General features: G+C 36.7%; 2 protein-coding genes across 4 annotated transcripts in view; one reads left to right on the forward strand and one right to left on the reverse strand.

Moving 5' to 3' along the window:
- Positions 1–6,084, reverse strand: part of man2a1 (mannosidase, alpha, class 2A, member 1) — a 66,192-nt gene extending 60,108 nt beyond the window's left edge. Inside the window, exons 1-3 of the mRNA XM_077206450.1 lie at positions 5,602–6,084; positions 3,227–3,484; positions 282–426 (exon numbers count right to left, since the gene is read on the reverse strand). Of these exons, the coding sequence (XP_077062565.1) occupies positions 282–426; positions 3,227–3,484; positions 5,602–5,727 (529 nt within the window). The 5' untranslated portion in view covers positions 5,728–6,084. The remainder of the gene's footprint in view (positions 1–281; positions 427–3,226; positions 3,485–5,601) is intronic.
- A 1,309-nt stretch (positions 6,085–7,393) lies between these two features.
- Positions 7,394–22,575, forward strand: pja2 (praja ring finger ubiquitin ligase 2). 3 transcript variants are annotated; one of them, XM_077206465.1, is made up of 9 exons: positions 7,394–7,502; positions 9,987–10,178; positions 11,716–12,715; positions 14,444–14,614; positions 16,852–17,037; positions 17,762–17,876; positions 18,419–18,533; positions 21,204–21,319; positions 22,099–22,575. In XM_077206465.1, the coding sequence occupies exons 2-9, from the start codon at positions 9,989–9,991 to the stop codon at positions 22,216–22,218; spliced, it is 2,013 nt and encodes a 670-aa protein (XP_077062580.1). In that variant the 5' UTR covers positions 7,394–7,502; positions 9,987–9,988; the 3' UTR covers positions 22,219–22,575. The 3 variants fall into 3 exon arrangements, with proteins under 3 accessions (XP_077062580.1, XP_077062578.1, XP_077062579.1); XM_077206463.1 differs by having other exon boundaries at positions 7,417–7,502; positions 14,441–14,614; XM_077206464.1 differs by lacking the exon at positions 7,394–7,502 and having other exon boundaries at positions 9,964–10,178; positions 14,441–14,614.
- The last annotated feature ends 2,037 nt before the right edge of the window (positions 22,576–24,612 follow it).

Here is a 24,612-nt window from a genome sequence, read left to right on the forward strand (position 1 = left end):
TAGATACAGGCTAAATTTTAAAATGTTTATATATTGAGGAATTATTTTTTCCGATAGGTATCGACTAGTCAGTTACTCATCTCATGCACACATACCTGAATTTAACCCACACTTGTGTCTGCAGCCAATCAAATTTCAGCCGTTAATCACAAATATTTGTAATATTCATCACATATAACCATCAGGCCAAAGCACCTGAGATAAACACGTCTGTTTGCTTGATAAATGGTGATTCTCATTGACTACAAACACATGACAATGGTCAACAAATTTTGACTCACCAGGGTCATTATGTGAATGGGGCACAACAAAGACTTGCAGTGGCTCACTGTCCCATTCGTCAGCCTGATAAGAGATATCAAAGCCTTGTTTCCATACTCCACCATCAGGGTTATCAAAGCTGAGCAAATCATAAACATCCAGCATCTGAAATAAAGCAGGAGAGAACATCATTTTACTTGACTGAAACAGGCATGCACTTCCATTCAATTGTTGACTGATTACTGGACATCATTATTTATTAGTTACGAAAGTGTTTCATATGTTGCGTAGTTATTTGAAGGCTGGGCAGATGTAAGTCTTGATAAAAATGAATTTACATTAATGACAACTGTGAAGATCCGCTTCACTGTGATAAAACTCATTCAAATGTCAATTAATTAAAAGTGGGGAAATGATGCAATTTTATTTTATTTGTACACAATTTCATTCCTGATGACACTCCTAAAATTTGCAGTGTAATGGTGGGCATAGTTTATTTCAGCTCAGTATTCTCTGGAGCAAAAAAAAAATCCTTAATTGAATTACATAATTGGCAAGCACCACACAACTCTGGTGTTTGGTAATTCAAAAAACAGGTAATTCAGCAGAGATTTTTTCCCTTAGAGACAGGAGGAAAAACAATATTTTCTGTTGCACCTGTAAATGCTAATATTACATCACGTCCCCATGTAAAAAAACAAAACAATGGAATTAAGAGACAAGGCAAGCCATAAACAAACTTAGATGCAAAAGTATGCAAAGATTTGTCTGGTAGAGTAACAATTCAGGCACTGAGATATTTTTCAACCTTCAAAGAACAGCCAGTGGGGTCTCTGGAAAACAAGTCTCTCTGACATTGATCTATTCACGTTTACCGAACAATCATTTATGAGAAAATCTTCATTAAGTAGGCCTGTTTTGTGCATAAAAAAACTTTTCAAGGTAGTATCACAACATATAAAACACATGTGACAACTTGTGAACACCCTAAAACTTTCAGTTAAAGTAGTTAACCAGTATGCTTAGTGTGGTTTTATTGTGTACATTACAGTATCGGTATTTCGATTTTGGCTTCCAAAGAGTATGAAAACAAGATAATCGAGTTAATACGACAATTGTGCCGCTGCCAAATTTAGTGGTGCGCTTTTGTTGCTCCCTGAGCCAAACATCCAAATCAGCTGAATAAGTGAGTGTCGTAAATTGCAGTCTACTGCTGCTAAACTACAGGACGTGCCTGATATTAAACAGTGTTATTAAAAGCTCATTAAGCCGCGAAAGAGATACTGTTTCCCAGGCAGCTTTCTGTGCCCGCACTCCCAGGCAATATTGTATACTGTGTGCTTCAGATACATGCCTAAACGGTCAAATAGCATACACACGTCTGTATGCCGTTTTGGTAAGTATACTCGTGATCAAAACAAGTTTTAAGTGAATGTAAACAGTTGAGGAAGAAAACGCATGTGAAACAGTATATTGGATCAGTGCATTCGGTCTTGAAGTGACAGCAGCCCAATATTACTGCTTTAGTTTGTGTCATTAATGTTAATTAAACAACAAAAGGCAAAGATAAAATCACTCATTGCTCTTGAATGAATAACTTTTGTAGCTTTAATAAGGATTAATCTACTTAATTTATACTGTGAAGACTATCCAGTGTTATTTCACATTTGATTACTTTATTCAGTTCCTGTTGTAGGCTATTACTTATCTGAATACCATTGTACATCTTCCTGTACAACTTTTTAAGCACTGTTTATTTCATTTGTATTTTTTTTCTGTCGTATTTTTTGTCGGTTTCGTGTATAATTCGTTTCTTTGTTCTTATGGTATTGGTGACTGTTCGCTTGTCTTCTGTAACAATTTTGAAGACATTTTACTTAACCTAGTATAAGTTTTTGCTGAAGTAGCCTATCGATCATTTTGAAATTTGATTGATATTTAAAATTAATCATATCATGAAATAATAAGACTTTGATCATATCACCCACCAATAATCTTGATTTCATTATTGACCAAAATTATTGAGATTACGGTTTTTGCCGTAACTGAGCAGCCCTAGTTCAGTATGTCTTACAAAAAGATGATGACATTGAGGTTTTAGTTTAGAGGAAGAATTAATATCAAAATGTAGTTTACAGACCGTTACAGAAATGTAGTTTTAATAGTTATTATTATTAGTACAGACCGTTATAATAAGCTAGTTTATTTCCACCTATTGTTGCTTAAAAAAAATATTATTATTCATGTTGAAAACAGCTGTGCTGCCAAAAGTACTGAAGTTTAAGTAATTTTTTTATCAATTCTAAGAGCTTTCTGTCACTTCATTGACAGCTACGCAACTTTGCAACTTCAAAAAGTTCATAAAGAGATCGTAAAACTATATGAATCGAGTGGTTTAGTCCACATTTTCTAAAAAGACATGATGGCTTTATAGGATTAACAGTTTGAATTTAGGCTTTTTTTCACATAGAAACATTCATCAACTCACACATCAGATCTGGTAAACGGAAGCTTAAGCATGTTCGCTTGACGTGCGAGAACCAATGAGGTTCATTCTCGTGTGTTGCACAGCAAGTTTGAGCTAATGCAAGAGGTTTGGCTTTGCGTGTCAAGCAGATTCAGTTTAGGTTTGATGTTTGCTGATCAATGTTTATATGTGAATAAAAGCCTAAATTCAATCTGTTCATCATATGAAGCGATCGTGTCTCTTCAGTAAATTTGGAGTAAACCGCTCAATTCAAATGGATTAGTTTTACAATCTCTTTATGAACTTATTGAAGCGTCAAAGTGGTAGTTGTGTAGACTGTAAATGAAGGGACAGAAAGATCAAAACATCTTTCTTTGTGTTCTGAAGATGAACGAAAGTCTTACGGGTTTGGAAAAACATGAGGGTGAGTAAATGATGACCGAATTTTTTTTTATTTTTGGGTGAACTGTCCCTTTAAGACTCCCTTTCCCTCTATACCTGTACTCCATCCGCTGTTTTGGAGTGGGTCCGTGCTGCAAACTGGCAGTCCTCTGAGTGGATGGGGATCAGCGCAGGAGCCGGAGGCAGCAATTCCATGTCCCCCTGACTCATGTTCCCTTCAGGAAACATTTTCCCAACTTTCACAGTTTCTCTCAGGTTAATTACGGAGTCCCTGATGTTGGCAATGATCTCATTGTTCTCTGCAAGCAGTCTTTCTAAGTGGTCTATTTTGTCCTGCAGAATACCAAGCTGGCCCTGTAAAACAGAGAAAAACGATGAGTAACACTTTTAACACTGCGTTGGACAGATCACAAGCCCGACAGCACAAAATTCAGACATAACTGAATATATTACCAAATAACCTAAACTTAAATGAATAAAGTGTGTCGCAGAATTTGTTAATGGGCCTTATGGGTTTTGGGAAAAAAATTTACATCCAAAGTAATTAAACGCAACATCTGGCCTGCAACTTTTCCAGATCAGGCACAAGCACCGTGTTTGTGAAAAAGGGAGAGATTAAAATTTACAACATTATCCCCTGGTTTCACTGACAAGGCATTAGACTAGTCCCAGACTAAAATGCATGTTTGAGCTGTTTTAACTGAAAGCAACTTCTTAATATGTCAGTGTCATTGTTTTGTCTCAAGATGCACACCAGTAATGTTGTTAATAACCTTGTTTATAAAAGCTACTTGCATACCCTAATTGAACTAAAGGCCTAATCATGGCTTAATCTAAGCCCTGTCTGTAAAACAGAGCCTAGGTTTGAATTCTCTCACTTTCAGCTGTGGCTCTCAAAAGTTATTCAAACTAGGTGTTTGAATATTTTTCGTGCCATGACAAAGAACATCATTGCTAAACCTTGTAAAACTCTCAGGGGATTCGCATTTGCAGCTGCCACAGTTTTAAACTGAGGTTTAGGGTAGTCTACTGGATTTGAAATAAACAGCGTATGAAAAACACATGTGAATCACTGGTCAACCCTAAACATCACTGGTTATTGGCTGTCTTTTTTTAACCCTCTGCAAACAACAGAAATGTTTTCTGATATAGCTAATGCTGTTTCTGAAAAACACTAAACATTGCCTACATTAAAAAATAAAAATAAATCCAAATGAACAATGTTGCTAACTAGCCTACCTTGTCTCAAAGAAGATGTGTAGCAGCAACTAGCAAGGGGAGGGGGAAGTTATTTAATCACCAGGGATAGGCAAAAACAAATAATTTAAGAATTGACTCTCTTTTTTTATGTCAAGTTTCGCTGTTGTCATGTAAACGAACGGCCAAAAAACATAAATCAGTCTGCCGAAATAAAGAATTTTCCTATTTTTCAGACTTTCTTTCAGTCATGTTGGACTCAAATTGACCAAATCTTTTGTTTACTTAAGGAGCATGATATTTGCCATATGGTTGTTTATTTGACAATTTGTCTCTGAAGATGCAAATAACATCAGCAAGAAGCGAAAGTTGCGAATCTTTTCTTCCCTATAAGTGACGTATATCGAAGCAGCTCCTCCAACAAGAAAAAAAATCTTGACTTGATTATTGTCCATTGGAAATTACGTAGATCATTGTGATTTGCTATCACTGTGATCTCACGAGAGTGACAGGTTGCCCCGCCCTCGCGCCACTAAACACGTCATTAGAGAAGAAATGTAGTAACAAGAGGGAGGGGAAGTTATTTTAATTAAAGATTAGATGTGCACATGAATTTAACAAAAATAATTATGTGGATAAATGAACGGATAAATAATTTATAATAAATAGCAACATTCCATTAAAAATAATTGCTGATGTTAATAAATGTTAATTTGAATTATTTAAAAAATATGTTATAATCCAAATAGTTTATACATGTATTGTAGGTAGGACCAATTACGGCAGTTTGAACCCTATTTGTATGCAAAAACAGAGATGAGCAGGAAACAATGTGTGCTGTCTAGATAGGCAGCTCGTTGGAATTTTGCTCGTTCAATCTATAAATGCTGAGGACTACGAGGAAATGAACTTTGAGCTCAGTTCACTGTCCAAAGCGAAACCGAAGCTTCTCTTTCTGAATCGTTTAAGACAGTATCGTGATCTACATGGCTGAATTAAAATATAACACGATACAAACATTTGAGAAACAGGAAATGCAGGCTTGACTTAACTGATCACAGCCATCTTTGTGCCGGTGTATTACTTTAATAGTGTAATGTCACTTGGAAAGAAGCAATCAATCAATTCATACAAAGTGTCTTTTTATCCACCACATCACAATCGAGTCAATATTATAAGTTCACGGACCAGCAGCTTGAACACAGAAAACACACATCTACTGAGTAGGCTACAACACAATTTATTGACAAACGTGAGGCTGCACATGGACTTACGTTTTGCGTTTTCTCTCCATTTGGGTTTTTGCTATAATCTAAGTGATCCAACATCAGGTACAAGGAAAATACCACCACACAGAATATAGCACTGCCAAAAACAGTGAACTGTCTGCTGAGCTTCATTTCTGTACAGTCCTGTACATTCACATGAAAGGCAAACTTTTAAAGGCTTGTGTCTCGCGAGCGGTGGTCCCGTAGGTGACAGAAGGAAGAAGTGAGAAAGAAGGGTCTTCCATGAAGAGTTGCACGAAAGGAGACACCTTTTCTGTCTGACCGCGGGGAAATGTCGAGTTATGTATCCACGGATTGAAATCCACTGCGATGTGTCTTCAAAGTTTTGACGATGCGGAAGAGTTTGTGTGATTCAGCAAATTGTGATGGTCAAACAGGCAAAGGAAAAGCGCCAACCAACCCTGCCCCCTTCCTGCGCTTACTGTGCTACAGTAACGTTACACACACACAGACAGACAGAGGAAAAGTGAAGTGAGTGTGTGGAGTTGCGCCGCCTAACGAGTGAACACATCACTCATGCACGCGCGCGCGCACACACACACACACACACACTCACACATATACACTCAAACACACACACACACGCGTCACGTATTCAGTTTTATTTTCCTCAGCCCCATTTGACAGCTTTTGATCATTCATAACCTGCTATATTTCTATAGAACTGTGCTTTCGGTTGTTTTAATGTAAATAGAGAGTTTAGGCCTAATAACAAAACGTTTATTTATTGTTATGTAATATATTTCATGACCGTTAAAATGTATTGACGGATAAATTATGACTTAATAAATTCTTAGATAATCAGGTGAAATTGTTTATATATTGTGTAACATGTTTCCTCCAATCATTATTTCTAATGTTTCAGGGCAGCAGTGCTGCTTTTTTAACCTTAATTTGTTATTTAATTATAGGGTTCATATGTTTTTTTTTTAAATAGGAGTTTGTGATAACTAAACGTTTATTTATTGTTATTTATTATATTTTATGACAGTTAAAATTAATTGACAGTTAAAATATGAAGTTATACATTCTCAGATAATTCTTAGATTTCTAATGTTTTAGGGCAGCAGTGTTCTTTATGTTCTTTATATGGTTAATAGGTTTAAAATAGAGAGTTTATGATAACTAAACCTTTATTTATTGCTATGTATTATATTTTATGACAGTTAAAATGAATTGACAGTTAAAATATGACTTAATAAATTCTTAGATTATCCTTTGATTTGTAATGTTTCAGGGCAGTGGTGCGTGCTGTTTTGTAATGTTCTTTGGTTAATAGGTTTAATGTGAAAATATGGAATGCATAATTCTACATTTTAATTTATTGTCATCATATCAACATAATTTTAAAATATGAATTAATAAATTATTAGATAATCAGGTAAAAAAATATTTATATCTTGTGTGTAGCATGTTTCCTCCAATCATTAGACTTCTTCAGGGTATTTAGCGGTGCTGTTTTTTTTCTGAAAATGTTCTGGCCTACACACATTTTATGAAGCACCTAGCAATAAACAAATGTTTCATTGGAAATCAATTCCTTTCAGTTTCATACAATTAATCCACCCTGAATTTACATTTCCAGTGTCTGTCGTCCTAGCACTTCCAATTCCAATATACCTATATCCTACCCTGTCCTTTAACATCTCACCCCAGCCCATTCCATGCCATCCCCATGATCCCATCCCTGTCTGCTTTCTGTTTTCCAGGTGGGCTTTAAATTGCACACGTGAGGTTGCAGTTGGCTTACAGCTGCCTAGCTGAACCCGCTTGTACCGCTGACAATTATACTCACAGTTGATTGGTGGACGTGTGTCACGTGACTCTTAAGTTTCGTCGTGACGTTCGCAGAGTTTAGTTGACACAGGAGGCATCCAGGAACACAGGTACAGTCGTTTAACAGACGACACATTTCATAAACCAAAACATTGTGTGAGTTTTTTGCGCGAAACTGGAGGAACAAAATCGTTAGCAAACATTATAATCCACGCCCAGGAAGCAGCGGCGCTTGTCGACAAACATTAGTTAGCTTGTTAGCTGCTCTGAACTTGTATGAGGGCCGTAGTCGACTGAATTGATCCAGCTGATCAAATGAATCATGTGATTTGTGTGTTTCTTGAAGTAATAATCTGTTTTAGGGCGTTAAATATTGTAATGATTGGTTGAGAGGTAATGTGCCAAGCGATAGCATATGTCAAGCTACTTTAATGCGTTATGTTGACGTATGTGATGTGTTTGCTGCAAACTAACTTACAGACAACAATAACATGACAGTGATGCGTTTTGATCAGACTGAGTAAGTAACCTCCGTGATCTGTTCAGCATTAATGTGATCTGGCATAGGTTAGAAAGCTTTAATTCTTTCTAATCCTGGTCCAGGAGTAGCACTGCATTGCACATTTGGGATATTTCCTGTAGGCTATTTAACGAACGCCCATGGGTTGTACGAGGCCCCGAGACCTAAATTGGATGTGTTTTAATAAGGGAATGACCCAATACTTAAAAGACTACTGCGTTTGCAGCATCGAAGATTGAGAACCCTTACTTGTCACAATTCAATCTTCCTGTAACATAAAACATTGTCACTTTTTACATGTTGGGATGAAGTGTGTGATTTGGTTTATCAGGTGAAACCTCAGTGTGTTTTCATTTACATTGGTACATTGGAATTGAATAATTTAGCAAATGCTTTTATCCAAAGTGACAAATGAGGAACATCAAAAGCAATTCATCACACATGACACAACAATATTAGTATCACAAGGCCAAATTATAAGACTAAGTGCATTACAATGCATAAAAAAGAAGATTTTTAGCTTACACTTTATTTTAAGGTGTCATTGTTATATTGTTATTATATATTTAAGTACTGAGTAATATTAAGCAATTACTTGTACTTACTATAGGGTTAGGGTAGGATTAGGATTTCGTGGAGGGTTAGTTGCATGTAATTATGCATAATTTACTGTTAATACTGTGGTAAGTACATGTAACATATGTAAAAAGGACACTGTAAAATAGTGTTACCGATTTTTATAATAGATATAGCTAAAGGAAGGGCCTTTATTTAACTTAAATTATTATTTATTTATATTATAATATTAAATTATATTTATATTATTTATATTAGTATTTATTTATATTATTATATTATATTATTTATTTATTTAACAACTTATTCAACTTAAAGTTGTTGGTGAATACTTAAATAATTAAGAATGAATAATTTTACTCTTTCTCCATTTTACCTGTACACAAATAACCTAATTTATTTGTCAGCAAAAGTGCACAGGATGACGCAAAACACGTCATTTTACATCATCTGGTGGATTTTCGACCGCTCCAGGGATTTTGTTAAAACTACAAATTATGTTTTTGGCTCCCAACAGCTCTTTTCTGTAGTCAATGAGTACCGATTTCAGAAAAATTTTCACTTTTCTACTGCTTAGACAAGTTTTATTAAAAGCCTGTCTTTCCACCGGTGAATTGCCCCTTTAAGGCCCAAAGTTTAGTTTTTAATAATCTTTCTAATTCTGTTAGGGAAGTGCACACCACAACTATAATGATGGTGATGACACAGGAATGATGTTGTTGGAATCGCATTCAGAATATTTTTTTCCATCTGATGAACAATTAAAACATTGACTGGATAGCTAATCAGAATCCACCAGATTTTAAACAGCTTGAGTATTTAAAGTGGTAGGCCACAAACAGTAACTGCAGCGCGCTTATAATGAACAGAACTTTAAAGGAGAACTCCGGCGCAAAATGAACCTGGGGTGTAATAACACATCGGTACCGAGTCGACTGTTCTCTGGGATTTGTTTTCATGATAATCGAGTGTAAAGAGTTTCATCTCTAAAAACTGTTTAGCTTATAACGCTAGTATATGGGGCATATAATAAGTAACAAGAGATCGCTAGTTAATACCACTAACAAGGCTCAAAATAGCCCCACACTAACACGGTAGCTTAATGAGGGTCTCTACATACAAACCGAAGCACTGAGAACTTTGTAAGTGTACAGAGAATGTAAATAATATACTTTATAAAGACAGTACCATCGCGGAGCCATCTTTGGAAAAGTTAGTGGTATTAACTAGTGATCTCTTTTTACTTATTATATGCCCCCATATACTAGCGTTATAAGCTAAACAGTTTTTAGAGATAAAACTCTTTACACTCGATTATCATGAAAACAAATCCCAGAGAACAGTCGACTCTTTACTAATAAACAGTCGACTCTGTACCAATGTGTTATTACACCCCAGGTTCATTTTGCGCCGGAGTTCTCCTTTAACACCCCTTGGTGTGGACTCTAATATAGTCATCTTTGTTGTGAACAGGCCTTTAATCTTCTGTTTCTCGTAGGAATGGGTCAGGAGGCAGGAAAGTCTGCATGGTCCAGACCAGCAGGAGGATACCAGACCATCTCAGGCCGGAGATACGGCCGGAGACACGCGTATATCAGCTTCCGGCCGCTTACAGATAAACAAAGAGCCACATCTGGTGTGGACTGTCAGAATATGGAGAGGACGAGTAGTCAAAAGGACCAGGCAGTGGGTACGTACCAGCTGGTGATGGAAACATTTAGTGCGTGATGAAACTAAAGAGCTACTCAACTTTAAAGGTGAAGTGTCATTTTCTTGCTACAAACATTGAAAAAAGGAATGCAAAAGTGATGAATGCTATTGGTTGATAAAACTGATAGTCCAAACTCAAGCCAAGCATTTAAATATGCCTTAGTTGTCACTGATTATTGTATTAAATATTATAATATATTAAAATTACTTATATTATTTTTAAAAACTAAACTTAAAAAATACTCTGTTCAACTAGCAATTCCTGAGTGGAAATCTGTGATCTGCAAAAGTGGAAAGGATTTTGAGATTTCACTGGTTCTCATGGTGAATAAACAGCTTTGTAATATTGGGAATGTAACCGGGGTTTTAAAGAGCTGAAATATGTGTGTGTGGGTTGTTCTGCTTTAGAGTGGAGCATTTCTCACCTTTAAAAAGTGTAGACGGAAACCCTGTAGGAGACCATCTGACTTTATTATGCAAATATATATATGAGAATGATGAGGGTGGGTAGAAAGTAGTTTGAAATGTTTTTTTTTTTATAGAGTGACTGTCAAGAAGTAGTTTGAAATGTTTTTATATATATATATATATATATATATAGAGTGAGTGATTGTCAAGAAATGCCCAAGTCATATTTCACCCCTAAAATCAAAGGAAAACAAATAAAAAATGTTTACATCTTTTTGCATAAAGAAAAAGAAGCCTGTTGTTTGGAGTATAAAACTTGTTTTTGCTTTGTGACATTTTCTTGACAATTAAGCAAAGTAAAGTGTTCTTTTTGTCATTCTGTAATTTGATTAAAATCAGTTCAATAAGAATAATAGATTTATTCTAATGTTCAATTAAAAAAGAATTGTCTTTATAAAAACATTTTTTACACTGAAGTATAATAGTTTGTCACAGTAGTATTTTATTTAAGGTTATAAATGTGTTTGGGAAAATTATTTTAATTTTTTTTTAGTTATTTTAAATTTACAGTTATTATTGTCATTTTGGAGGAAACTTAATCATCATGAATGAGACACAAAAGTATAAGTATAATTTCTTATTTTATTCTTTTGAATATGGATAAACAAAATTAACCAGGACATTTTTTGTGACTTTCACTCTATAGTGCATATACGCTTACTTTCATATACAAAATAATTAAAGGAATAGTTCACTTAAAAATTAAAATTCTGTCATCATTACTCACCCTCAAGTTTCTTTCTTCTGCTGAACACAAAAGATGTTTTGAAGAATGTTGGTAACCAAACAGTTGATGGACCCCATTGACTTCCATAGTATTTTTTTTTCCTACAATGGAAGTCAATGGGGTCCATCGACTGTCTGTTTTCCGACATTCTGCAAAATATCTATCTTTGTGTTCAGCAGAGGAAAGAAATTCATACAGGTTTGAAACCACTTGAGGGTGAGTAAATGATGACAGAATTTTCATTTTTAAGTGAACTATTCCTTTAACTTCTATCCAGTGAAGAAAAAAAAAAGAGTAATAACTGAAACATTTTCCCCTCTAGCGTCAAAGGCCAGCATTTCTTCAGTGCTTCAGACTATCCTCCCGACACCATGCACAAATTCGGTGCGCTCGGAGTTAAACGCAGCTTCAAGTCAAGAGGGCCACAACAGGAGGCAGTCATCATTGTTTAGAGTCCTAAAAGCACCCTCCAACCATTTCAAGAGACCAAAGACTGAACGGGTTGTGCCATACGACAGACAATATTGTTCTGGTATAGAAAAAAGTGATCGAGCTAGAGTCTGGCCCATTAATGAAGACCGCAAGCCTAACCCGGAAGCTCTGAGTTACATCAACATTGATGCCTATGAGCCTGACAGTAGCGGAGCTGAGGAGGAGGACTTGAGTTTAAACCCGTCTCTGGCTGCTCAGAAGAGACTTGATGGTATATGTGATTTGGGTGGAAATGTAGATTCACTTGATGATTCACATCCTGATGTCTTCCTAAAAACAAGTAAACGTTCATCGCAAACGGAACCTTCTAAAAACTCAACAGAACTTCATTGTGAGGAACCAGTTTTTCAAAGACCTGTAGAAGCAAATAGGAACGTTGGTCAGTTGTTGGTTGGTGAAGACCAAGCTCCGAAATGTCACGGGGTTACGGCCAGTGCTGGAGCCGTTTCCTATATAAGCACAGGAAAAACAAACCCTGAAGAACAATTACAGTCCGAAATGGTTGTGAGGCCAAAGATCCGCAAACAGACGAGCGAGACCCACCTTGAAAGGAGGAAACGTTCAGAAGAAGAGGAAGTGAGCCATTTGTCAGGCTCAACGGACAGAAACAAGTGTGGCTCTGCACCTCCGGGTTTCCTCGCACAAATGAGCCCTGAAAATGAGTTCCTCTTTGATTTTCCACCCATGACCTTGAGTGACCTCTACTCCAAGGACAGTAAAAGTGTGAACGATGATAACGCTAAAGTAGATGATGATGATGATGACAATATCTGGGAAGATCTAGAGAATTTTGGAGAGAAATTTGAGCCATCTACAAAGGGTGATGAAAGGTACAGTATATATTGCATGCATCTCAATTCAGTAGCTTGTACTAAAATGTTTAATTGCACAGATTTGTACAGATTAATAATCTGCATGAAAATAAGTATGTGCTTCATAATATTACATATACAGAGAAAGTTCTGCATCAATGCCAATTGTCATTAGTAACACAGCTGGTGTGATGGGACTAGTGGTTGGTAATACCATGGCATTTTTCACAAATGGGTTATAAATTGATGTCATTACCTTTTTTAGCCTTTACAGAAAATCTTTAGAGAGAGAACATTAGATGTTATAAACTTTTACACTTTATTTTTTATACAAGATTTAAGTGTTTTTGAAAGAAGTGTCTTATGTTCGCCAAGGATGTGTTTAGTTGTTAATAAAATACAGTAAAAACATTAATGAAAATATGATTATATAGTGTTTTTAAACAGCTTTTATTTTGTAATATTATAGACACGTAATGTCTTACCAGCATTGTTGGGGTGTAATGCTTTACTAAGTAATTCATTACTGTAATTTAATTACATTTTCTTTTGGAAAAAATAAAATAAGGGATTACTCTTAATTTTTCTGTAATTTAATTATGAGGTAAGTGCATTAAATACTGTATAGAATATAGAACAATTCTTTATAAAACAATTGTGGTTTTGACATAAAAATTTAACATCTTATGGTAAAATGTATTTTTTTTTCATAACCTTCATTTAAATACTTCCGTCAGTTCAGGAATAATTCATGCAATTTTATATTATTTATTTGAAAGAATTAAAGGAGCAGTTTCATTTCTGTCCTGCATTACTAATTAGTAATTAATTACTAATTAGTAATGCAATACTTTTTAGAGAGAGTAATTAGTACAGTAATCTAATTATACTGTTGAAGAAGTAATTAATAGGTAGTAATTTATTTATTTTTTTAGAGTAACTTACCCAACACTGCTTACCAGTAAAGAAGGCTGTGTGTGTGTGTGAAAGCGGCTACTGTCACTTTTAATCAATTTAATGCGTCCTTGCTGAATAAAAGTATTAATTTATTTAAAAAATCATACTGTCCCCAAGCATAATAATTTATTTGATTTCGATTCAGTTAAACAAAAAGCATATTTTTAATTCATATTCTAACAACCAAAAGCATAATATTTAGCTTCCACATTTTGTGTGCAACCATGGTACCAATTTTGCATTCTTTTAATTATATTTCTATAGCATAGTAATTTTTCTCAATTTTTACATCACTACTTTTGAATGTATTCGTAAAGCAAAAAATTTTAGCCCTGCTACAAAAGCTATTGAATTATTGTACATTTACTATTTGTACATGTTTGCTTGCTTATTTACTTTGTAGGAAATTACAAAATCACCAATATAAGGGTTTTAAATTTGTCCCAAATTTTGATAGCAGAGTTACAAAAATCGCAAACTCAGGTGGACGAATCTCATTTTCTCAAGGTTAGGCCCCTCCTTTCATGGACTCTTTGTTGAAAAGGAACATTTTAATCTAGGTTCTTTGTGAAAAGTTGCTCATATAATGCAAGTTAAGGATGAGTTTGGGCATTTACTGTGAATGCTTGATAAGGTATACACTCAGCAGGAAGTGAGTGAGGTGCCAAAGGTGCTCATTCTGCATGCTAAGGCTCTTCAGCTAAGAGGATTACCTTGACTTTTACGAGGTGTGCTCACGTGTGTGTGCTTGTGTGCATGTGCGTGTATCCTGCTCTGTGTTCTAAGCAGCAGCTCAGAATTCAGCGAGGGCGAGTGGTCAGCTTCCTGGACGTCCGACTCGGGGCTGGAGAAGGAGAGGTGCACAAGTGAGGAAAGCTGGGAGACTCTGCCTGGCATGGATGAGCCTCCTGGAAGCAGCAGCAGTCTGGAAGAAGTGCCTTCTCTCAACCTCGCTCTAGAGTAAGCACACAAACGAAACACTTTAGTAATACTTTGGATAACATCATTACACGGCTGTCATTGGCACAGACTTTTAATGTTATTAAAAAAATGTAAATATCTGTTCATAAAATTGGTAATTGTTTTTATTTTGGCTATAAAAATTAATGTGGTAATGCATAATATTAATTTTACATGAAATCATTCATTTTTACATGGTTTATAGTCAAATTATCAGGCTTTCTGCATGTTAATAATTTGGCACAATGGAGGGAAAAAAAGATTTTCGTCATTAAATCATCATTTGAACAAACACCATTAAGAAAGGCATCAGATGTAATATTAAGTCCATAAAGTTTGTGAAAGTTTTGACATTATTTAGATATTGACCAAGTGGCAACCTGGCTTCCGGTTTCTCTCTTGAATCCAATATGGAAGTGACTTAAACTGCAATTCATCGACTGGCCACTAGAGACAGGCTGCAAAAGAGAGTCAATCCCATATACTCCCCATGTTAATATGCCCAGTTTTACAGCAGAAAAAAAACATTTATAGCCTGGTTCAAAAAGTGTTTTTGGTCTATTTAGCTAATTTTGCCCTTCATGACAACTGTTTGGGGGGTGAATTTATTTATAACTCATCCGTTTAAGTTATATTAAGCCTTAAAGTTCTGCATAATTAAGTGCGTGGCCACTTGAGTGACAGGTGGATTGCGCTGCTGTCACTACTAGCCGTTTGTCTGCGGTCTCTTAGCTGTCACATCACCTCAACTATTCCCACCTCTTTGACCATTTTGGTTATCTGGGAGTGACGCGCTGCCAAGATGGCGACGGACGGTTGCCCCCACGTTGGGCTTCACTTTGCTCTTAAGAAACCCACGGGTGACGTCATGGACACTACGTCCATATTTGTTCAGTCTATGATATTGACAGGCTATGTACATGTAATCTGGGTAAAAAAGGATGACATTTTCCTTAAAAATAGCTGCCTTACTAGACCACATATTTTGAAAAAAAAATGCCTATGCTAAGGCTGTAACAGTAATGGCGCTTTTCCACTACACAGTACCAGCTCGCCTCGACTCGACTCGCCTTTGTTTGGTTTTCCACTGTGTAAAAGTTGTACCTGTATCTGCTTTCGGGTACTTTTTTTCGTACCACCTCCGGCGAGGTTCTAAGCGAGCTGAGGCAAGCTAAGGCGATACTAAAATGTGACGTGAAAACAATGCCGACTGCTGATTGGTCAGAGAGAATCGTCACTATTCACTGCGTCATCATTGCACTCGCCAGATTGAGTATCCAGAATAACCCCGCCTTTTTAAAATAGTTTAGCCAGAGATAGTTACTAAACTTACTACTATTATTATGGCAACTCGGAAGAATACGCCGTGGTCAAACGAGGAGGTGCAGACATTCCTTTGTTTGGTTGCCGAAGAGAGGATCCAGCGAGAGCTTGATGGGGCAACGGAACGAAAGGTGTCGCTATGACGACCGGGTACTATTTGTGGCGATACTTTCTGCAATGGAAAACGAAACGAAAAGCGTGCCGAGTCGAGGCGAGCCAAGTCGAGTCGAGTCGAGCTGGTACTGGTAATGGAAAAGCGCCATAAGAGTTACATATTTCAGTTTAAAATAAGTTTTCTACTTTAATATATTTCAACTTTATTCCTGTGTTGGAAAAGCTGCATCATTACTCCAGTCTTCAGTGTCACATGATCATTCAGAAATCATTCTAATATGCTAATTTGTTGCTTAATATTATTATTATTTACTGCTTAATATTTGTGTGGAAACCATGATAAAATGTTTTCATGATTGTTTGATGAATAGAAACAGCATTTATTTATTTTTTGTTACATTATAAATGTCTTTACTGTCACTTTTGATCAATTCATTGCGTCCTTGCTGAATAAAACATTAATTCTATTTTAAAATCAAATCTCACTGACTATGTTGGCACAAACAAAATGTTGTCTGGACTTGATTAATAAATTGGCCATTAAGATTTTTCTCCACTTTCTGACAAATGAGTCTGTCTACACTCTACAGCAGTGATGTGTACATGTGGTACTGCTCTTATTCCAATATCTTTAGTCACACAGAACCGAATGAAACAAGTCAAGTTAATTTTAAATATGTCTCTAATATTAAGGCATCCCCAAAAACGTTGTGTTTTTCTGCTGTCCTGTGCGTGTGTGTGCGTGTGTGTGTGTGTGTGTGTGTGTGTGTGTGTGTGTGTGTGTGTGGGATGTTCTTCAGAGAGCAGACCCCTCTGGAGGAGGGCGAGATCCCCTGGCTCATGTATAATGAGGACTCGGGCAGCAGCAGCGATGAAGACCCTGATGGTGTCAGTCAGTTTGTGCACCCTGGACTCTTTATCCTGGATGGAAACAATAACCTGGAGGATGATTCCAGCATGAGTGAAGATCTGGACACAGAGTGGAGGTCAACAAACCTAATATACAACATAAAAAATGACAAGATAAAGATGCAATGTCATCCTTAACTCTTAAGCCCCCGATATACTCGCAGCAAAGTTCTTTTTCGTTCTTCACTTAAAAAGAACATCCACTTCCCAAGCACACGAGTGCTGAATTCAGCTCACTTCCGTGGCTTATTGCGCTTGAGCGGTTAAATACACACACTTTCTGTACACATACTTTCTGAAAAATATGTTTGTTTTTAGTATTTTTACCATTATGACATTTCATTTATTTTCAATCTCTTACCGTAATGCAAGAAACTCATTCTCAGTCTCATTCATGGTAGTATTTGTTGTACTGCCTTGTTTTTATGCTGATTTAAATAATAATCAAACTTTTTTACTTTTAATACAATAATTTCACTTAAAAAAATGTAAACCTTTATGAATAATGGGAATTACGCATTATGGTAATGAGAATTTGAGAGGAAAATATGCTTTATTTTCATGAAAATAATGTCATGGCCCTAATAATGGGCTTAATTTTCTTTATTCAAAATCTATTTTTTTCCTGATTCTGGGTTGAAACACGACCTGAAAATGTTTTCATGAGATTTAACCCACCAAGCATGTCTAAAATATGAAAATCGTTAATGATTATAAGAACATTTTGCTTAACCGATTTGATTGTGTTAGCTGCAACAGGAAACGAGATAGGATGGATTTTAAAGTCCTTTGGTTGTTCAGGTTCCTTGATGAATTTGGTGATGGTTTTGGGATGGCTCAAGCAATCTCTTACGTGGATCATTCCCAGCTCCTCACTTACATGGCATTAGAGGAGCGTCTTGCACAGGCTATGGAGGTGAGGGACCTTATTTTGCTTAATCGTACAGTCTGCGGTTTGATATCGCTGTTTGAATCACTGCAGTCTAACTGTATTAGGTTTTGAGGGCATTAAGAGAGTAGCTTAGAAGAGTAGCTTCTTTTGTACATCACCAGGGCCCATTTTTATTAATGGTCAAATTTAAATGGAGCCTCAAGACCTGTTTCAATTTGATTTATTGTTTATTTCTTAATGAGATGAAAGCATAGTAGTCTTCCATAATTAATACTGCTTTTTCATGAACAAATAAATATTGTATTTGCATGAACAGCTAAGTTGTACAAATAAATGATCCATCTTAATTCAACCCAAAAAGACAATATTGCGAAATTGGACTCAGTTGCTCAGTGATGTTCTGAAAGCCCAGCAAACTTAATTGATTTCACTGAAAGCCTAGCAAACTTAATTGATTTCAGCCAATGAGAGCGCACACTAGAACTGTAAGGCTTAACGTATAATTAACTCTCTTCTATCTTTATCCAGAGGAAATTAAATATGCTAATGTGTTTTGTTGTTTGCAGGCAGCACTGGCTCATCTGGAGTCTTTAGCTATAGATGTGGAGCAGGCTCATCCCCCCGCCACTGAACAGATCATCGACTGCCTACCACAGATCACCGTGCATGCCGAAAACATTGGTACTACTGCCATTACTTGTAGATACATAAAGTGCACATAATATAATTCTGCAGTCAGCATCCGTAGAGTTTTTAAATAATATTTAAAGAACAGGCTGTGCCTTTTATTGTTACACCATATTCAGAATATTTAGCCTCAAATGTCTTAATCCTTGTGTCCAGACTATATACTAAGGTGGGTAGAGTATCCAAAAACTCTATTCCGTTAAAAGTAATAATCTTAAATTACTTCAGTAACCATACATTAACATATTATTTAGATGGATTTATTTAAATGATCGTTATCATAATTAGATATCTTTGCAACAAACACAGAAGAAGCTTAATTTTGGCATTTCATCTGTAGCCCCAATATCATGACCTTTACTTTGTATAGTAATGTACAGTATACAGCTACATTTGAATTATTAGACAATGTCAACATAAAGTGAATCTGCAGAGTTTTGTGTTTAAAGGCATGTAAAGAGAACCACTGAGACAGAGAGGAGTGAAATCTCACATTTTGACCACGCTTATGACCACTACTGAACATCTGAACACAAACAATGATCAAATGCACATTGATGGATCTTATTTCGTCTTTTCTCCAAAATGTAATTTCTGCAGGCGCGTGTAAACTGATTAACTTTGTCTAAGCAAAGGCATTCCTTTTCAAGACGAACAGGTCGCCGCCGCTGTGCAATACCAAAGACTATAAAATAACACAACTCTTCTAAATAAGAGCCAATCACTGCTTGATAAAGTCATCACGTCACTGCAGCTGCTGTTAGAAGCTCCGGTTCCTATACAGTCAGTCAGACGCGCGCTTCCACTGCGCATGCGCATTAGCTGGATTCAGCCTAAAAAATTACGTTTTCTGTCATTATTCGAGTGTTTAGGAACTAAATTTATGAGACAGTTGTTGTCAGATTTCATTGGTGATTGCAAATGAAATTTAATTGTAAGCTTGGCGAACAGCTTTGGAGAATTTGATGTTTCCCCATTCAAAAATAGGAGCTGCACTTGCATGCCCGACAGGTGTTTCAAAGATGGCCGCCGTGAAATGACTTGTCTTAAAGGGACTTTGGCATTACCCACAAATTACTGCGAAATAGCTGTGTTTATTCCATACTCTCTCAGCAATGGTAGCTTATTTAATGTATAAATTAAAGTATTTGTCCAAAGAACTGATAATGTCATACTTTGTAGTAGTGGTATCGTGTACTTTTAGCGCAATAATCTGTTTGGTTGTGAAATGTATTCCATGACTGAAATGAAATTGAATGTAGCTATACCTGTGGAATCGTTCACAGACAGCACACGCAGATGTTCAACTAATAAAGATCATCGCTTCATCACTGGCAAACAATAGGATGCATATGCAGATTTGCTTTCAATTGACTGTAGGTCCACTTCATCCAACACTCTTGATGTACTTATATTTCCTGTTATGAGAAACGGCTTCCGACGATTCAGTATGCTGAACTGAAAAAATAATTCAAACTGATTTGTGAACCAATTTAGACGTTGAAACAAGTTGGAAAAACCAAGTCTTTGAACAGAATCGAGTCGAGAGTGATTCATTTGTGAATGGGACATCGCTCATGCCCCAGAAAAAAGAGACGCCGAGCTTGGAATAAACTCCTAGTTACTTTATTTTAATATTGGTAAGAAATGTGTAATGTCGGCTGGCATAAAGTATAAGTACTTTTCTTCATTTGAAATGTTTTCGCCTTTTGACATAATTATCCACAAATAATGCTTTTTTCTCTCTCAAAAACTGAGGTATATGAGCTCAGATAAATGAGGCCTACAAGTATCGGTTCCAAAAAATAAATACAAAACCTGTCCTAATCAAAAGAAAACAGGTTGACAAAAAGATTGAATTCAATATTTGGTGGTGATAAAGCATACTGAATGATATACAAGCAATGTTTAAAATGCCAGTCTTTGACCATGAACACCAAAGGTGTTACAGGGTTTTCAACACAGCGTAAGGGTTAAAGTTTCAATGAAACCGCATTGGACACAACACAGCATTAGATTATAAGTGTTCGTAACTGGTTCTAACAGGCATGAAAACTTGGGGGTGGATGGATGGATGGATAGATAGCAGTTGTGCACAGGGACAGACTCTGTGCTTCTATTTTGTGCTTTATTCTCTTTCTGGACAGGGTGTGCAGGTTACATGATTATGAGTGACATGACATGAGAACTGTATGTATAATTTGCCTTCCTGTTTCTCACTGCTGCCCATGTGAAGAGTTTTGCAGATGGAAAATTGTAAGAACGTGTTAGTCTTGAGTGTGTATGAGACACACTAACATCTGAACTCATCACCTTTTAAGTGATTGACTTGAAATACTTGTGTACTCCTTTTTGTGCAATACGAACACCAGATGAGAAATGTTTTTCACAAAACTCAATACACAGATTGAATGCTGGGAAAGTAATGCTCGCACACTAATGTCCCACTTCAACTTTATGGCCTGAGTGCATTTGGGGTGATAAATCTGCTCTGGAAAGCATAATGACTTCAGTTTCGCCCCTAATGACTGAAATGAGTCATTTGATGTGTGCGTGACTGGATCGAGACATGTTTAAATATTTGGTTTGGTGTCAAAGGTTTACGATGGAAAGCAGAGTTGTGTTTTACATACATTGACATGCCCACTCTCTTTGGTTCTGCAGAGCAGGAGCAGTGCTGTGCCATCTGCTGTTGTGAATACGTCAAAGATGAGATTGCAACCCTGCTTCCATGCCGCCACATGTTCCATAAACTCTGTGTCACTCTCTGGCTCAGAAAGGTATTGCTGTTTTTCTTGGAGCTTGTGAAAGAGCCAAAAAAAACAGGCTAGTTCAACCAACAATGAAAATTCGGACATCATTTACATTTCCTTGTGCTGTTTCATACCTGTAAGGCTTTTGTTCATCTTTGGAACATGATTAAAGATATTTTTAATATTCTCTCATTCTTTTGGTCTATCCATTGAAAGTCCATGCAGCCAAAATGTTCAAAAGGACACTGTAAAAGCTATCCATATGCTTCAAATGGTTTAATCCAAGTCTTCTGAAGTGACTTGATTTCTTTATATGATGAACATATTTTTATTATATTTAATGGTCAGTGCACCTACATTTATCTCATCAAATATGGAAAACGGAAGCTTGATGAGCGAGAACTAACCTCTTTGGTTCTCGTGCCTCAAGCAAGCACCTTTGAACTTTCATTGCCCGTATTTGATTTTCTGGTTTTGTCCGAAATCACCCCCTGTACCCTTATATAGTGAACTTTTTTTATGTTTGTCTTTTGAACATTTTAAAGCATAAACATTTTTGTTATGTTGACTTCAATGGAGGGACATAAAACTCTCAGGTTTCATTCAAAATATATTCACTTAAAACTCTCAGGTTTCATTCAAAATATATTCACTTGTGTTTTGAAGATGAACAAAAGGTTAATAGGTTTGAAATGACATGAGGGTGAGTAAATGACAGAATTGATTTTTGGGTGAACTATCCCTTTAAGCTTATATTGACATAACTTTATTGTATTTACCGAATGTTGTCTCCCCATGATTTTCAGTCTGGCACGTGTCCAGTGTGTCGCCACGTTCTGACCCCGGAGGTGACCGATCCCTCGTCTTTAAGCTCCGAACAAGAAACGCCACCATCCAGTCACAGTGCGTCTGAGGGAACGTGTTGAACGGCAGTCACACACCCATCTAAACATCCGGCAGAGAAGTATTTAAATAATAAATAACCAGTTTCACTGAGAAATTCCCATCTGATATTTCTTTGCTGGAATGCAGCGGCCAGATTCCATTTAACCTAGCGACTTGTGCTGCAATTCATGGTCCAAACGTGGCGAACTAAAACTTATTTTCTGAGAAAATATGAATACGTATATATTCATAGGAAGCATATTTATTCATGTTTCAATTAAAATGTTTTTGTACATCAAGGCTAAACATAATAATTGCTTGTATTTAACTTTTCACATGTCGTGTCAAGTAAAACGTTCAAATGCAATCCCTCAATAAAAGCTCACATTTGGTTCAAATAGTCATTCCTTTTATCAATTCAGCATCAAAATGATGATTTTTCTGGCAAAATGCCTTCCAGTGTTTGCTACCCTGAACTCTCTTCAGATATCTATTCAGAGTACATCCAGACTTAAGCGCACATAGCTGGATATGAATGATAATGGCTGTACGATTCTATTTCACTGTGGTTCATAAACATATTTGTATAAATCATCCAAATGATGGGCCGCTGAATACGTAGTTTTCACAAAAGCACCTTCGGGAGCAATACCATTTCTAGACGGCTGACAGTCTGAACTGGAAAATATGATGGTGGGGGACTATAAATACGAGATGGCTTTGTGCTGTTTACTGCGAAAGCAATTGGCATGTATTCAATGTCCTGTTATATAGAGGCGGCAGCTTTTGGAGAAAACCATCACAGAATAATACACAGAGAAAGGCAAATAGGTGTAAATTGTCCCATTTTAACAAAACTCTATAGATCTTATTCACAAATAATTGCATGGCTTATTCATAAATTTATAAGAACAGGGGAACTTATAAAAACATCTGCCTATTTTGTAATGTGCGCATATGCACATGAATTAATGTGTTCCCTTACACATGTATAATAATTAATCTTAACACATTCATAAGGCTGCCCAGAGTATATGTAAGTTTAGTTTCAGATTGATGAATTTGTGAAAATGTTCTTATGCAAATTTCATGCACAAATTTGTGAGAATGAGACTCAAAGTTCTTTAGAGAGAAAACTATTAGATAAACTTGATCTGTTATATTTATATTATTATGTGTATACAGTATCTCACAAGAGTACATTTCATCAAACATTTTAGTATATCTTCTCAAGGGACAATACTATAGAAATGAAACTTGGATATATTTTAGAGTAGTCAATGTGCTGATTGTATAGCAGTATACACTCACCTAAAGGATTATTAGGAACACCTGTTCAATTTCTCATTAATGCAATTATCTAATCACCTAATCACATGGCAGTTGCTTCAATGCATTTAGGGGTGTGGTCCTGGTCAAGACAATCTCCTGAACTCCAAACTGAATGTCAGAATGGGAATGAAAAGTGATTAAAGCAATTTTGAGCGTGGCATGGTTGTTGGTGCCAGACGGGCCGGTCTGAGTATTTCACAATCTGCTCAGTTACTGGGATTTTCACGCACAACCATTTCTAGGGTTTACAAAGAATGGTGTGAAAAGGGAAAAACATCCAGTATGCGGCAGTCCTGTGGGGGAAAATGCCTTGTTGATGCTAGAGGTCAGAGGAGAATGGACCGACTGATTCAAGCTGATAGAAGAGCAACTTTGACTGAAATTACCACTCGTTACAACCGAGGTATGCAGCAAAGCATTTGTGAAGCCACAACATGCATAACCTTGAGGCGGATGGGCTACAACAGCAGAAGACCCCACCGGGTGCCACTCATCTCCACTACATATAGGAAAAAGAGGCTACAATTTGCAAGAGCTGGAAAAATGTCGCCTGGTCTGATGAGTCTCGATTTCTGTTGAGACATTCAGATGGTAGAGTCAGAATTTGGCGTAAAAGGAATGAGAACATGGATCCATCATGCCTTGTTACCACTGTGCAGGCTGGTGGTGGTGGTGTAATGGTGTGGGGGATGTTTTCTTGGCACACTTTAGGCCCCTTAGTGCCAATTGGGCATCGTTTATATGCCACGGGCTACCTGAGCATTGTTTCTGACCATGTCCATCCCTTTATGGCCACCATGTACCCATCCTCTGATGGCTACTTCCAGCAGGATAATGCACCATGTCACAAAGCTCGAATCATTTCAAATTGGTTTCTTGAACATGACAATGAGTTCACTGTACTTAAATGGCCCCCACAGTCACCAGATCTCAACCCAATAGAGCATCTTTGGGATGTGGTGGAACGGGAGCTTCGTGCCCTGGATGTGCATCCCACAAATCTCCATCAACTGCAAGATGCTAACCTATCAATATGGGCCAACATTTCTAAAGAATGCTTTCAGCATCTTGTTGTGTCAAACACAGTATTAGTATGGTGTTCC

The sequence above is a fragment of the Siphateles boraxobius genome, unplaced genomic scaffold, assembly GCF_051911475.1.
Source record: "Siphateles boraxobius isolate OS27281-9 unplaced genomic scaffold, OSU_SipBor_1 56, whole genome shotgun sequence".
NCBI lineage: Eukaryota > Metazoa > Chordata > Actinopteri > Cypriniformes > Leuciscidae > Siphateles > Siphateles boraxobius.

Excerpts from the sequence above, each read along its gene's own strand:
- pja2 (XM_077206463.1), top strand. The coding sequence starts at position 9,989 with ATGGGTCAGGAGGCAGGAAAGTCTGCATGGTCCAGACCAGCAGGAGGA. Across the intron at positions 12,716-14,440 it reads TCTACAAAGGGTGATGAAAG|CAGCAGCTCAGAATTCAGCG; the intron begins GTACAGTATATA and ends CTGTGTTCTAAG. Across the intron at positions 17,877-18,418 it reads GTCTTGCACAGGCTATGGAG|GCAGCACTGGCTCATCTGGA; the intron begins GTGAGGGACCTT and ends TGTTGTTTGCAG.